The sequence below is a fragment of the Aquarana catesbeiana genome, linkage group LG02, assembly GCF_042186555.1.
Source record: "Aquarana catesbeiana isolate 2022-GZ linkage group LG02, ASM4218655v1, whole genome shotgun sequence".
Taxonomy (NCBI): Eukaryota; Metazoa; Chordata; class Amphibia; order Anura; family Ranidae; genus Aquarana; species Aquarana catesbeiana.
Window position 1 is genome coordinate 403,639,382 of NC_133325.1, and position 15,448 is coordinate 403,654,829.

Here is a 15,448-nt window from a genome sequence, read left to right on the forward strand (position 1 = left end):
AATGATTGGTAAGCTGCAATATATTATATTTTCGGTTTTGCGTTCAATACCGCTTTAATGTACTGACAAAATAAGCAGACTGAAGTTTCAGGCATTATAAAAATTCACCAACACTCTTTTATTACAGTCATTTTGTTTATGAAATTTTTTAATCAGGCTAGATATGTGTAAAATGTTTTTTTTTTTAAATACTACATTACACTTATTTTCATATTTTTCAGTAATTCTTGTTTTTTATTATTATTTACATCAGTGGTTGGTAGCGGGCTAGGTTTATGGGGCGTCCTGTGATCAGAGGCATGAATGTCCCTGACACCTAGGAATATTGTGGTTCTTTTATTATACCATTAGTAAGGCTAGGTTCACACTTGTGCGGGTGGTTCCTACAGCAGGTCTGCAATTTTTCCCGCAGCCACAACCACCCACACAGAAAAATGCAGGGGATGCGTGGGGGTAGCATTAATCCTAATGGCATCCCTAAGCAATGGAAAATTCAGTGCAGTTTCCCCCCCACTGGGAACAGCACTGCACTTGCGGTTTCCGTGCAGGCCACATTTTCAGAAATGAAGCAGGGACCTTTTACCTGCGTTTTTAGAAGCACAGCAGCCCATTAAAATGAATGGGCTGCCATGCCCACGCAAAATGTGACCCACAGGGCCACACAAGTGGGACCCTAGCCTAAGTGGATGTGGTTGTTCTTTATCCTCAATGTCAGGTCTTCTGGAACCCTGAAACTCAGGTAAAAGCAGGAAAGGGGAACAAAACCCAAGAGAAAGGAGAAGGGAGGTTTCACATGCCTAAAAGCATGCTATGGTTTCCAATGTGTGGGGGTTTCATTAAATATTAATGGCACCCTTGTGTGTTTGCTAAAGAGCAACGTGTCTTGGCTGCGGGTGCAGGAAGATGTGCAAATTACACACTTCACCACACCTGCAATAGTGTGAACCTAATACAGTGAAGCAGCATAGTCAAATAACACCACGGCTTCCTCCACACACACAATCAATAAGCTGATACTTTGTAACACTTTCGCAATACAAAAAACATTTATTGCAAAGTTGACATGGGGCACTTAAGCTGGTCATACACTGTTAGTTTGTGTTTTCGTTTTAGTCTGCAGGTTTACAAAAAAAAAAACTGATTGGATGGTCAAATTCCTCCTGCTGATCTACTGAATACCCCAACAGCAGATCCATCTGATTGGTTGCCATCACTGTTTTTCAATTGAAGGATATCAGCCAGAGGGGGGGCCAAAAGAGCAGGACACGGAGCCAAATTAGTCTAGTTAATCAGAACCAGCAGAAGTTTGCGCAATATATGGCACAATGTTAGCAGGAGATCTGGGACACATGCCCTGGATTCCAGGGTCTAGCAACTTGGGGAGAAAGAGATGATCACATATGTATAAAATAGCCTAGAACCATTTTATTATTAATATATATATATATATATATTTATATACACAATTCTTAAAACAGTTTTATTATTGTCTGTATTATTATTTGTTTTCTTTATTTGGTGTATTATTTATTTTGTATTTATTTTTATTTGTTATTTTATATTTGTTTTATCATTTTATTGTTGCCTATTGTCTTTAAGAACTCTCCAGGGACAAACATCTTCTAAATAAACACTGCTATTTTCACCCTAACTTTCTGGCTTCACTATAGGGATATATATAAATTTGGGAGTAAACTCCCATGGTTGACATTTACCTATACAGTGCCTTGAAAAAGTATTCATACTCCTTGAAATTTTCCACATTTTGTTAAGTTACAACCAAAGACGTAAATTTATTTTATTGGGATTTTATGTGATAGACCAACACAAAGTGGCATAATTGTGAAGTGGAAGGTAAATTATAAACGGTTTTCAATTGTTTTTACAAATACATATCTGAAAAGTGTGAGGTGCATTTGTATTAGGCCCCCTTTACCTTGATATCCCTAACTAAAATCTAGTGGAACCTATTGCCTTCAGAAGTCACCTAATTAGTAAATAGGGTCCACCTGTGTGTATTTTAATCTCAGTATAAATACAGCTGTTCTGTGAAGCCCTCTCAGGGGTTTGTTAGAGAACAAACAGCATCATGAAGGCCAAGGAACACACCAGACAGGTTAGGGATAAAGTTGTGGAGAAGTTTAAAGCAGAGTTAGGTAATAAAATAATATCCCAAGCTTTGAACATCTCACGGAGCACTATTTAATCCATTATCCAAAAATGGAAAGAGTATGGCCCAACTGCAAAACTACCAAGACATGGCCGTCCACCTAAACTGACAAGCCAGGCAAGGAGAACATTAATCAGAGAAGCAGCCAAGAGGCCCATGGTAACACCGGAGGAGCTGCAGAGATCCACAGCACAGGTCCACAGCTCAATCTTAGAAGAAAACCTGTTAGAGTCTTCAAAAGACTTGAGACTGGGGCTGAGGTTCAGGACAACAACCCTAAACATACAGCCAGAGCTACAATGGAATGGTTTAGCTCAAAGCATATTCATGTGTTAGAATGGCCCAGTCAAAGTCCAGACTTAAACCCAATTGGGAATCTGTAGCAAGACTTGGAAATTGCTGTTCACACACGCTGTCCATCCAATCTGACAGAGCTTGATCTATTTTGCAAAGAAGAATGGGCAAAATATTCATTCTCTAGATGTGCAAAGCAGGTAGATACTGTACATACCCAAAAAGACTTACAGCTGTAATTGCACAGAAAGGGGGTTCTACAAAGTATTGACTCAGGGGGGCTGAATACAAACACACGCCACAGTTTTTAGATATTTTTTTTTTTAAATCCCAATAAAATACATTTATGTTTTTGGTTGTAACATGCCAAAATTTGGGAAAATTCAAGGGGTATGAATACTTTTCAAGGCACTGTAGGTAAGCCTATAGTAAGGCTTACTTACAGGTGCATAAATATCTCCTAAGCGTGCACCGTTTAGAAGATATTTACTTCTGAATAGGCCAGTGACCATGAGGCTCCTGCGCGCATGCGTCGTCATGGTGGCACGGCCAATCAGAGGACCGGAGGACGTGAACCCAGAAGGAAGATGGGTGAAGATGAAAGCCCTGTCAGCAATGACAGTTTGTTGCTGGAGAGTTTTCGTTCTAAGGTAAGTTTCACATAATATGCACATTATAACTTTACCTTGTAGGGGTAAAAAAAAAAAAAAAAAAAAAAAAAAAGCATGGCGGTTTACTTCCGCTTTAATGATCTAGTTCAGACTGATGGAAACTTACCATTTAAATAACCTAAATATGGCCTGTTAAAACCAAAGCAGTTTTTGTAGAAAAGTTTGATGGGGAGAGTATTCTCATTGGCATTGAATATTCTCATAGGCATTGAATAATCAATTAAACATAATTTTTCTAAATTCTTATTCATTTAAAATGTTTACCTTGCCAAAATCTTTGACATCAAACAGGTCAAAAGCCTCAAAAAGATCTACCCTACGCATCCCAAACTTTTCACAGCAGGTGGACAGAAAAGTTCGGATATTCTTCAAACAAAGGAACTGCAAAGAGAAAGTCAATTTTAGCAACAGCCACTCACATATATTATATCAATTCACTTCTAGTTACATTAAAGCAGAAATATACCTTATAAACTACAATTTACAAGCTGGTATAGTAGGGTTTGGTAGAACAGAATCTGGTGTAATGGGGGAGTTTATCAAAACTGGAGTAGACAGAATCTGAAGCAGCTGCGTCTGGCACCCAGCACCTATCTTCAGCTTGTTCTGTTAAAGGACATGTTCACCTTTGTAAACAAATATTAAATGCACATCATTTTAAAGGTAAAAAATGTGCATTTCTTTTTTTTATTGGGAGCCTGTAAAGCACTGCACCTGCGATCAGGGGCAGGAGCTACTGCATCAGTAACATGTTACCCCCTGATATGGATGTAACATGTGACATGTTACAGAAGGTGAACTTATCCTTTAAAGGGGTTGTAAACCCTCATAGTTTTTCACCTTAATGCATTCTATGTGCTGCAGCACTAAAAAAAAAAAAACTTTTTTCAGTGCTGCAGCCCCCCCCTCCCCCCGGTTTACTTCCCTGATCGCTGTCATCCTCTGTCCGGGAAGGAGCACACCATCTGTAGCTTGTGTCCTGTGTCCCAATTCCAATTGGATAGATTGATAGCAGCGCAGACATTGGCTCCCGCTGCTGTCAACCAAATCCAATGACGCGGCGCCGGGGGGGAGGCGGGGCCGAGCTCTGGAGCACTCCTGCACGGGTGTCCACCAAGGAGAGCGCTTCTCCAACATGGAGCAGCCACCAGCGCCGCCTTAGGACCTCAGAAGAGGAGGTTCAGGGCCACTCTGTGCAAAACGAACTGCACAGTGGAGGTAAGTATGACATGTTTGTCATTTAAAAAAAAGGGTTTACAACCTCTTTAAGCTTTAAAAAACAGCTGCTCCAGATTCTGTTTGCTCCAGTTTTGACTATTTCTGCTATTTTTGTATTTATGATAATACAATTTGAGGTACTATTGCAATGCTTACTTTAAAATAAGTTTTGATGTGACTTAAAACTTTGGTTTGGTTTTCAAAATTATTACTACTGTATGAAATTTATCAATACATAGATTGGCCACTAGAGGGAGCACAGATACATTTTGTGATAACTCTGCCTCTTTTCTTTACAGTTGTTCAGATAAGATCAGCCACACATGGAGTGCATTGTTTTCAATTACTAGCTGATTTATATACATGCACAACTGCATTGTGAGAAGAAGCAGTAAAGCCCCGTACACACAGGTAGAATGAATGTCGGGAGACATTTTCCGGTTCAAAAATAAACGACTGATATTCTGCCCAGGTGTATGTCGGTCTGTCCGATGAAAGCCGGCCATTCGGCCGGCTTTTGTTGGATGTGCATGCTGGAAAACCAGCAGCCGACTCGGCTAATGGCAGAGAGTGCTGATCGGAGTGTTCTGGTGCGGGGCTGGTCCCCTGTCAGAACACAACAGTTCAGTGGGGGAGATTGTTGCAATAACCTCACATGGTTAGTACAGTGTCTCCGACCGGAGCTGTCAGTTTTTTTTCATGCAACCCCCCCCAAAAAATGAATAGTTTGTACCCAGCTCTTTAAGCACAACTATTGAGTAGCATAGTAAATTAGGAAGTGGAAACTACATATAAAATGAGCAAACTTGGCTGTACATATATAATTACAGATTATAATTGATTTTTAACATGTTTTAAATACATATGAAGAAATTCAGAAAACATTAACCTGTTTGTTCTTGGGTTTTTTTTTAAGTGAGTATATATTGAAGTTAAAAAAAAGTCAAGTTCCAACTTAATGGAAAAGACATTAAGTTAATTGATTAACACCGTGTTTAGAATTTCTACTGACACCTCAGAACCATCCTGCTTTGTGATAAATAAACTGTTTCTCAGAAGGCAAAAAAATGGTTAGCCTGGTTGGCAGGGTAGGATTTGGTTTAAGTAATAGAAATTTAAATGGCCAAACATGGGTCAGTTATCGAGAAGATATAGTACAAAGAGAAAGTATAGTATCTCACAAAAATGAGTACATCCCTCACATTTTTGTAAATATTTTATTATATCTTTTCATGTGACAACACTGAAGAAATGACACTTTGCTACAATGTAAAGTAGTGAGTGTACAGCTTGTATAACAGTGTAAATTTGCTGTCCCCTCAAAATAACTCAACACACAGCCATTCATGTCTAAACCGCTGGCAACAAAAGTGAATACACCCCTAAGTAAAAATGTCCAAATTGGGCCCAATTAGCCATTTTCCCTCCCCGGTGTCATGTGACTCATTAGTATTACAAGGTCTAAGATGTGAATGGGGAGCAGGTGTGTTAAATTTGGTGTTATCGCTCTCACTCTCTCATACTGGTCACTGGACATTCAACATGGCACCTCATGGCAAAGAACTCTCTGAGGTTCTGAAAAAAAGAACGGTTGCTCTACATAAAGATGGCCTAGGCTATAAGAAGATTGCCAAGACCCTGAAACTGAGCAGCAGCACAGTGGCCAAGACCATACAGTGGTTTAACAGGACTGGATCCACTCAGAACAGGCCTCACCATGGTCGACCAAAGAAGTTGAGTGCATGTGCTCAGCGTCATATCCAGAGGTTGTCTTTGGGAAATAGACGTATGATTGCTGCCATCATTGCTGCAGAGGTTGAAGGGGTGGGGGTCAGCCTGTCAGTGCTCAAGCCATGCGCTGCACACTGCATCAAATTGGTCTGCATGGCTGTCGTTCCAGAAGGAAGCCTCTTCTAAAGATGATGCACAAGAAAGCCTAAGGACAAGGCTTACTGTAACCATGTCCTGTGGTCTGATGAGACCAAGATAAACTTATTTGGTTCAGATGGTGTCAAGCGTGTGTAGTGGCAACCAGGTGAGGAGTACAAAGACAAGTGTGTCTTGCCTACAGTCAAGCATGGTGGTGGGAGTGTCATGGTCTGGGGCTGCATGAGTGCTGCCAGCACTGGGGAGCTGCAGTTCATTGAGGGAACCATGAATGCCAACATGTACTGTGACATACTGAAGCAGAGCATGATCCCCTCCCTTCAGAGATTGGGCCGCAGGGCAGTACTCCAACATGATAATGACCCCAAACACACCTCCAAGATGACCACTGCCTTGCTAAAAAGAGATGGGGGTAAGGGTGAGGGACTGGCCAAGCATGTCTTCAGACCTAAACCCTATTGAGCCTCTGTGGGGCATCCTCAAATGGAAGGTGGAGGAACGCAAGGTCTCTAACATCCACCAGCTCCATGGTGATGTCCTCATGGAGGAGTGGAAGAGGACTCCAGTGGCAACCTGTGAAACTCTGGTAAACTCCATGCCCAAGAGGATTATGGCAGTGCTGGAAAATAATGGTGGCCACGCAAAATATTGCCACTTTGGGCCCAATGTGGGCATTTTCACTTAGGGGTGTACTCACTTTTGTTGCCAGCGGTTTAGACATTAATGGCTGTGGGTTGAGTTATTTTGAGGGGACAGCAAATTTTCACTGTTATACAAGCTGTACACTCACTACTTTACATTGTAGCAAAGTGTCTTTTCTTCAGTGTTGTCACATGAAAAGATATAATAAAATATTTACAAAAATGTGAGGGGTGTACTCACTTTTGTGAGATATTGTATATCACCTTAGACATCTTGATACACAGCTCAATTGTAACAGATTCATGATAACTTCTATATAGTCTAACTGATTTGAAATGAAGAAAAAAAAAAAGCAACTTACCTATTCACATGCCAATCTATGTGCTCCACAATTTTACCTAGTTGCCAAAATTAAGATCAAACCATCATGGGACAAACTTGTGTTAAAATGTAATTTTATTCTTTTAGTATCATTGGTTACAAGCTGTTTTAAGAACAAAATTAAGTCTTAACAAAACTTTGTCTCAGGATGTGCAGATAATTGTTTTGGAACCTTGTCTGACAGCTAATCCACTTTATAGGTCCTCATCTAATATTTTCAAATCTTCTTTCAGCTGTTCAGCATTATTAAAATTGTTGGTATGGTTCAGGGCTTTTTTCTTTAGAGACTAGGTTCAGGAACTCCCCCATTCTGAGCCATGCTTTGTTTCTGCCCCCTACCCACCTCTAAGCACCATGCCTTGGTTCCACCTCCTACCCACCTTCTAGTACCACTTTGAAAGAACACAGAACCAAGTATCATTTTGTGCTACTAAGTGATTTGCATTGAATTTGGTAATGATAACACGAAAGACAGTCAAATAGATCCCTTGCAGTGAGCAACAATACCCCACCACAGCAACAATAGATCCCCAGCCACAATAGATCCCCCACACAACAATAGACCCCCCCCAGCAACAATGGACCCCCTGTAACAAAATACCTCCCCAGCAGCAACAACAGAACTCCAAGCAACCAGAATAAATAGACACTCCAGCAGCCAGCAACGATGGACCTTTCCCTTAACAGTAGATGCCTCCCAGCAACAATAGACCCCCTTGCAAAAATAGATCCTCTCCAGCAACAATATATCCCCAGCAGCCACCAGCAATAGACCCCCCAGCACACCTTGCCATTACTGCGTTCCTCCACGTTCCCACTGAAAAAACAGCCCTGGTGAGATTTAACCACTTGCTTACTGGGCACTTAAACCCCCCTCCTGCCCAGACCAATTTTCAGCTTTCAGTGCTCCCACACTTTGAAAGACAATTACTCAGTCATGCAACACTGTACCCAAATGATTTTTTTGTCCTTTTTTTCATACAAATAGATGATATTTGATCACCTGTGGGTTTTTTATTTTTTGCGCTATAAATGAAAAAAAGACCAAAAATTTTGAAAAAAAATAAATTTTTATTTGTTTCTGTGATACATTTTGGCAAATTAGCACTTTTTCTTCATAAATGTTGGCCACAATTTATACTGCTACATATCTTTGGTAAAAATAACCCAAATTAGTGGATATTATGTGGTCTGTGTGAAATTTATAGAGTCTACAAGCTGTGGTGCAAATCATAAAAAAATGATCACTGATGTACTGAGGCCTATCTCATTTCTTGAGACCCTAACAAGCCAGGAAAGTACAAATGCCCCCCAAATGACCCTTTTTTGGAAAATAGACATTCCAGGGTATTTAATAATAGGCATGGTGAGTTATTTGAAGTTGTCATTTTTTCCCCACAATTCTTTGCAAAATTAAGATTTTATTATTTTTTTTTCACAAAATTGTCATTGTAATAGCTTATTTCTCTGACATGGAATGTGCATACCACAAATGACACCCCAAAATACATTCTGCTACTCCTCCTGAGTATTACGATACCACATGTATGGGACTTTTTCACTACTTGGCCACATACAGAGGCCCAACATGCAGGGAGCACCATCAGGTGTTCAAGGAGCATAAATTACCCATCTAACTTGTTGACACTTTTGAAGTCCCTAGAGCACCAGGACAATGGAAAAGCCCACAAAATGACCCGTAATGAGTCTTTTGAACAGTTCATTTTTTTCCAGAAGTTTTTGGAAAATGTGGAAAAAAATGAAAACGCATTTTTTTTTTTACAAAAAGTTGTCCATTTATAAGATATTTCCAACATATAGCACTTACATAGCAAAAAATAACACCCCGAAATACATTCTGCTGCTCCTCCTGAGTATGATACCACGTGTGTGAGACTTTTACACAGCCTGACCACATACAGAGGCCTAGCATTGAAGTAGCACCTTCAGGCGTTCTACGAGCATAAATTACACATTTCATTTCTCACCCACCTGTTACACTTTTGAAGGCCCTGGAGCACCAGGACAATTGAAACGCCCAGAAAGCTAACACCCCAAGGTATAATCTATGAGGCATAATGAGTCTTTTGAACAGTTCATTTTTTTTTCCAGAAGTTTTTGGAAAATGTGGAAAAAAAATGAAAACACTTTTTTTTACACAAAGTTATCTGTTTATAAGATATTTCCAACACATAGCATTTACATTGCAAAAATTAAACCCAAAATACATTCTGCCACTCCTTCTGAGTATGGCAATACCACTTGTGTGAGACCTTTACACAGCCTGGCCACATACAGAGGTCCAACATGCAAGGAACACCGTCAGGTGTTCCAGGGACACATAGCATGCACATACCAAGAATTACACCGCATAATACATTATGCTGAGCAAAGGGTAAACAAAAGATTACCTGCGGTTTTAGTAGCGCAGTTGTCCACAGGAGGATAGCACTGGTCCATGCAGCAGGCAGGGACTTGGTCAACAACAGCGAACACAATTTTTCAGGCAGCAGGCAGAGATATTGTCCATATACAGTCCAGGGTCAGTGCAGGCAGAGATATTGTCAGCAGTGCCAAAAATATTGGTTCTGGTAGTAGGCAGGAACATGGTCCATGTGCTGTGGTCAGTGCCACAGACAGAGGCATGATAGCAGTAATTCCTACAGGCAGCAGGCAGAAGTAGGGCCTCGTTCAGGACAGAATGGGGACAGGGGTAGAGGCTTCTCCCACTCAAATCTCTTTGAAGCCTCCGAGTCTCCAGACCCTAATCTAGGAATGAGAAAACAAAGAAAATTGTTTTCTTCATCCAGAAAAACTATTCTGGAGCCCCTCACATATGTGAGACCCCTGTGTTGAATCCCACTAGTCCAGTTGCAAGGTATAAGATCAGTCCAAGAGGCAGGCAAATAACATGGTCAAACAGTCCAAGGTCAGTTCCAGATCAGACAGAGGTATGTACAGAATAGTTAGGCAGAAGCATGGTCGAATAACAGTCCAGGGTCAGTTCCAGATCAGGCAGAGGTATGTACAGAATCGGTAGGCAGAAACATGGTCGAATAACAGTCCAGGGTCAGTTCCAGATCAGGCAGTGGTATGTACAGAATTGGCAGGCAGAAGCATGGTCAAATAACAAGCCATGGTCAGTTACAGAGCAGGCAGTGGCATAAGGGGTGTGAAGGTGTGTGAAGGCAGGAACTGAGGATTACGTTTACCATACTTCACTAATAATTTTTTGAAGTATGGTAACGGCGAAAACATTCACCTGTGCAGAGGCCTGGTTGGGAAGGACATTGTGCACAATAATAAGATGTGTCTCTTCTGACTCCTCTACTGGTATACACCTTACATCTTTTTTGACGTCTTTGGTCTGTTGGTTTGGGAGGGATTTTATCGGGAAAGTGGCGCTCTTAGTTGACTAAGAACATCTGATCGGATGTTTTCTGGTGGGCCGTTCGGGAAAATAAGGGCAGTGTAAATTTCCTCCTGGTAGCCGAGGAAGGGTTGGGGGTTTTGGGTGGAGTTGCGGTAAATGATATAGGAATTGAATATGGCCAATTGAAAAAAAAAAAAAAATTGCTACTTTTTTATACCAATGGTATGTCCGTCTTGTGGCAAGGTATGGTTCGAGCATTTGGTCGTTGAAGTCGACTCCCCCCATAAATAAATTGTATTTATGAATGCATGTTGGTTTTTGGATGAGGCCATTCCTTCTGGGGATTTCCACGTAGGTGTTATTGTGGATAGAAGACAACATGTAGACATCCCTTCTGTTCCTCAACTTCACTGCCAGAATCTCCTTATTTCGCAGACTTGCCGTTTCTCCTTTTCTCAACTTCTTAGTGAAAAGACTTTGTGGAAAGCCCTTCCATTTCTTTTTTACCGTGCCACATGCTGGCGTCTTCTTCCAGTGAAGGTTGTGGAACAGGGGCAGAGATGTGTAGAAGTTGTCTACGTGTAAATCGTAGCCTTTCTCCAGTAGGGGATATATGAGGTCCCAAACAACTTTCCTGCTGGATCCCAAGTAGTCCGGGCATTTAGGGGGCTGCAGCTGGGTGTCTTTCCCTTCGTAGACTATGAAGGAATATGTGTACCCTGTGGCTCGGTCACATAATTTGTACACCTTCACCCCATAGCGGGCCCTTTTGCTGGGGATAAATTGCTTAAATTTTAAGCCTGCCGCTAAATTTAACAAGGGACTCATCCATACATATGTGTTGGTCAAGTGCCCCCCCCAGAATCGGCAACGTGACAGTGCGGGCAGTGCCGGCTAAACTGTGCTCGATGGCAGATGAACATGCACATCAGTACACAGTCACAGATCACTACCCAAGTCAGACCTAAAGTGTCCTTGCAGAGCTGCAGCGGGGTGCCGAGTGCTGGAACGCTCCCTGCGCTCCTACACTCAGCTGAGAAGACATCAGTTACACTTCTCTGTCAGGAGGAGTGAACTCCGCCCCACAGATCATTTCTAGTCCCCGCCTCTGACATGATGTCATTCAGAGGCCGGGACAGGAAGAGAGAGAGGCACCGCGAGGAAGCGTGCATGTTGCTGCAATTAGGTAAGTGAGCAATGGCAGACAGAGGGGAATATATGTTGCTTAACAGTGTAATGTTGCAGTGACGCTTTTCCAGTGCACTGGACTGGTTAATGTCTTGGGAGCTGTGGTGGGTTTTGTGATTGGGGGTTAATTAAGCCATTAGCCAGTAATATGCAGCATGAAGGGGTTAATGTACTGACACTGGCCACAAAAGCACAAGGCGTTTATGAACACTTCCATTGATCTCTAATGCATTAGTGGTCAGTAGCAGTTAATTAACCCCTTTGTGCTGCATTAGTGGCCAGTGTCAGTGCTAACCTAATCCTGCTGCAATACAAAGGGGTAATTAACACTGCCACTGGCCGCTACTGCATTAGTGATCAATAGCAGTGTTCATTAACCCCTTGAGCTGAATTAGTGGCCAATGTCAGTGTTAATTAGCTCCTTCATGCTGCATGGTTTTAAATTAGCATATCACCACTGACCATCTATGCTGGGGCTAATATTGCAGCTACTGCACCAACCCTGGGGATTATTATTGGAGAAACTGACACCAATATTGGGGATTATTATTGCAGAAACAAAATGTGCCAAATGTGGCAGTGGAAGGGGGAGGGTTATCACGCTTTATGTGATAATGACTAAGCCCCTCCCCTTCATGACATTATTGAAAAGGGGCGGAGCATTGGTGACCTTAAAATGATGGCCACCCCCTGAAAAAAGTTCTGCAGACGCCCATGGTCCGGGGTAAACAACTGGGGGAATATTTCTGAAAAATTATTTAGTATTGGCCGAATTTTGTAAAGCCTGTCATAATTTGGGTCATTTCGGGGAGGGCACTGGGTATTATCACTGAAATGTAGGAACCTCATGATCATCAGATACCTGGTTCTGGGCATTACCGCAGAGAAGAGAGGCATGTGGTGGATTGAGTGGGTTGACCAATAGGAACACAATTGATTTTTTTTGGTGAGTCCTATATTAAATGTGAGGCCCAAAAAACCTTGAACTCCTCCACTGTTAGGTCTCTCCACTCGTAGGGACGGGCATAATATGATGTTGGATTTTGCAAAATAAATTTCTGTGTATGCAGGTTGCACTGGGCCACAATTGACGCCAACATGTCCTCCGTAAAAATTTAATTAAAAAAATTAATTGGGGTAAAATTCTCCGTGTCTACCTGGACTCCTGGCTGGGCAGTGAAAGCGGGAACGTTAGCTTCTCCTGAATTAGGAGGAAGCCACAAGGGGTTCTGAAGGGCATAGGGAAGGCTGGCATGAGTCCTAACCCTTTGGGGCTGAGGTGACACCCCACTGGTACTTGGCCTTTCTTGCTGAGGTGCTGGTGGATGCCACTGCCTCCTCACCAGAACGCCTTCGCTTGGCGGGCCGAATATCTTCCTCCTCCAAGTCCGTCAGTGTTCCACTACTGAGGACTGGCTCATAATTTACGTTAGACTCAGGATCAAGATTTGAAAGGGAATCTGAAAAAGAGAGCTCCCCGTTGCTCTTGTTGGCCGTGGAAAGAATTTGGTATACCTTCTCGGCATCTTTTGGACATGGTTGCTGGTGGTGATGAGACTGCACAGGTTTGTGCTAAGCCTGCACAGATGTGCACTGATGAGGCGGCACAGATGGGCACTGATGAAGCAGCACAGATGGGCACTGATGAAGCGGCACAGATGTGCACTGATTGCACAGATGTGCACTGAGGCGGCACAGGTGGGCACAGATATGCACTGATGAGGCGGCACAGATGGGCACTGTTGAGGCGGCACAAATGGGCACTGTTGAGGTGGCACAGATGTGCACTGATTGATTGCACAGATGTGCACTGTTGAGGTGGCACAAATGGGCACTGATGATGCGGCACAGATGGGCACTGATGAGGCGGCACAGATGTGCACTGATTGCACAGATGTGCACCGATGAGGTGGCACAGATGGGCACTGATTGGTACACATGGGCACTGATGAGGTGGCACAGATGGGCACTGATGCGCACAGGTGGGCACAGATGAAGCACTAGCTATAGATGCTAATTGTCACTGTGGGCACACGGTTTGTTTTTTGTACTGTAAAATTCACTCACAATTCTTCACAGAAGCTCTCTCTCCTCACACTCGGTTTCTGTGTGAGGAGAGAGAGCCGGTAATGAGAGATGATCTCATATTTTTTCATTTGAGATCATCTCTCATTGGCCACGGCGATCGCGATGTACACGGCCGCTGTGATTGGCCATTTACAGCGATCTGTGATTGGCTGTGTCCAAGGGACACGGCCAACATAGATTTTCCCCCGATGCGCACTCACGAGAGTAGCCCCGTAGTCCCGGCAATGTAGATCCGCGCTGTAGCCGTCATTTGGCCCCTTCAAACTCCCATTATACTTATCTGACCACGATCTAGATCCAGTGATGTGCACAAGAGTAGAGGCTCTCTCCCTCGTCATTGGCTCAGACACAGGAGCCATTGGCTTTCACTGCTCTCAATCACAGCCAGTGAAGAGGGAACGGGGCAGGGCTGAGCCATGCTCTCTGTGAATTAGGGATACATAGAGCAGGGCTCGGGAGCGAGCATGCACAAGTGCCCCCATAGCAAGTGTCTTGCTAAGGGTGCGTTCAGCAGAGAGGACGAGCCAGAAGGGCTGGTGGAGAACCCCAGATGAGGAGGATGCTCACATGAGGATGCACAGGTGTTCCGTGCATCCCATTCCATTCATGTCAATTGGGGCTCAGGGCTGCACGAACACAGCCACTATTGCCAATTTGGCACACACTGTCTGTGGTTGAGGTAGAAAAAATGTGAAAACAATATATATTTTGCATGTGATCTGGTTTGCCATTTGAAATTTCTTATACCAGGGGTAGGCAACCTTTTGAGCACAGTGTGCCGAAAAATGTTTTCAAAGAAATTGAGAGTGTCAGTTTTATAACAAAAAAATTGCAACTTCACACTCTCAATCACGAAAAGGATTTTTATAAAGTAAATGCTGTAAACTACTTTAGTATTGAGAAATTAACATCCTGCACTCTCACGCCTCAGATCACTGCCCCCCCCCCGCGCGAATCTGTTTCACCACTGTAACCCCCTGCACATCTTCCCCACCACTGTAACCCCCTGCACATCTTCCCCACCACTGTAACCCCCTGCACATCTTCCCCACCACTGTAACCCCCTGCACATCTTGCCCACCACTGTAACCCCCTGCACATCTGTCCCACCACTGTACCCCCTGCTCTTCTGCCCCACCTCTGTACCCCCTGTTCTTCTGCCCCACCACTGTACCACCCCTGTTCTTCTGCCCCACCACTGTACCACCCCTGCTCTTCTGTCCCACCACTGTAACCCCCTGCTCATCTGCCCCACCAATGTTCCCCCTTTCTCATCTGCCCCACCACTGTACCTCCCTGCACATCTGCTCCACCGCCGTACCCCCATGCTCTTCTGTCTCACCGCTGAACCAACTTCTCATCTGCCCCAACACTAAACTTATCTGCCCCACCACTGTAACCCACCCTCTCATCTGCCCCATCACTGTATCTCCTGCAGATCTGTCCCACCACTGTACCCTCTGCTCTTCTGCCCCACCACTGTAACCCCCTGCTCATGTGTTCCACCAATGTACTTCCTTTCTCCTCTGCACCCCT

At 43.4% G+C, this 15,448-nt stretch overlaps 1 protein-coding gene across 1 annotated transcript in view; it reads right to left on the minus strand.

Annotated features, from left to right (window-relative positions):
* Positions 1–15,448, minus strand: part of VAV1 (vav guanine nucleotide exchange factor 1) — a 150,047-nt gene that overhangs the window by 82,298 nt on the left and 52,301 nt on the right. Inside the window, exon 2 of the mRNA XM_073615306.1 lies at positions 3,400–3,516. Coding sequence (XP_073471407.1) covers positions 3,400–3,516 — 117 coding nt within the window. The remainder of the gene's footprint in view (positions 1–3,399; positions 3,517–15,448) is intronic.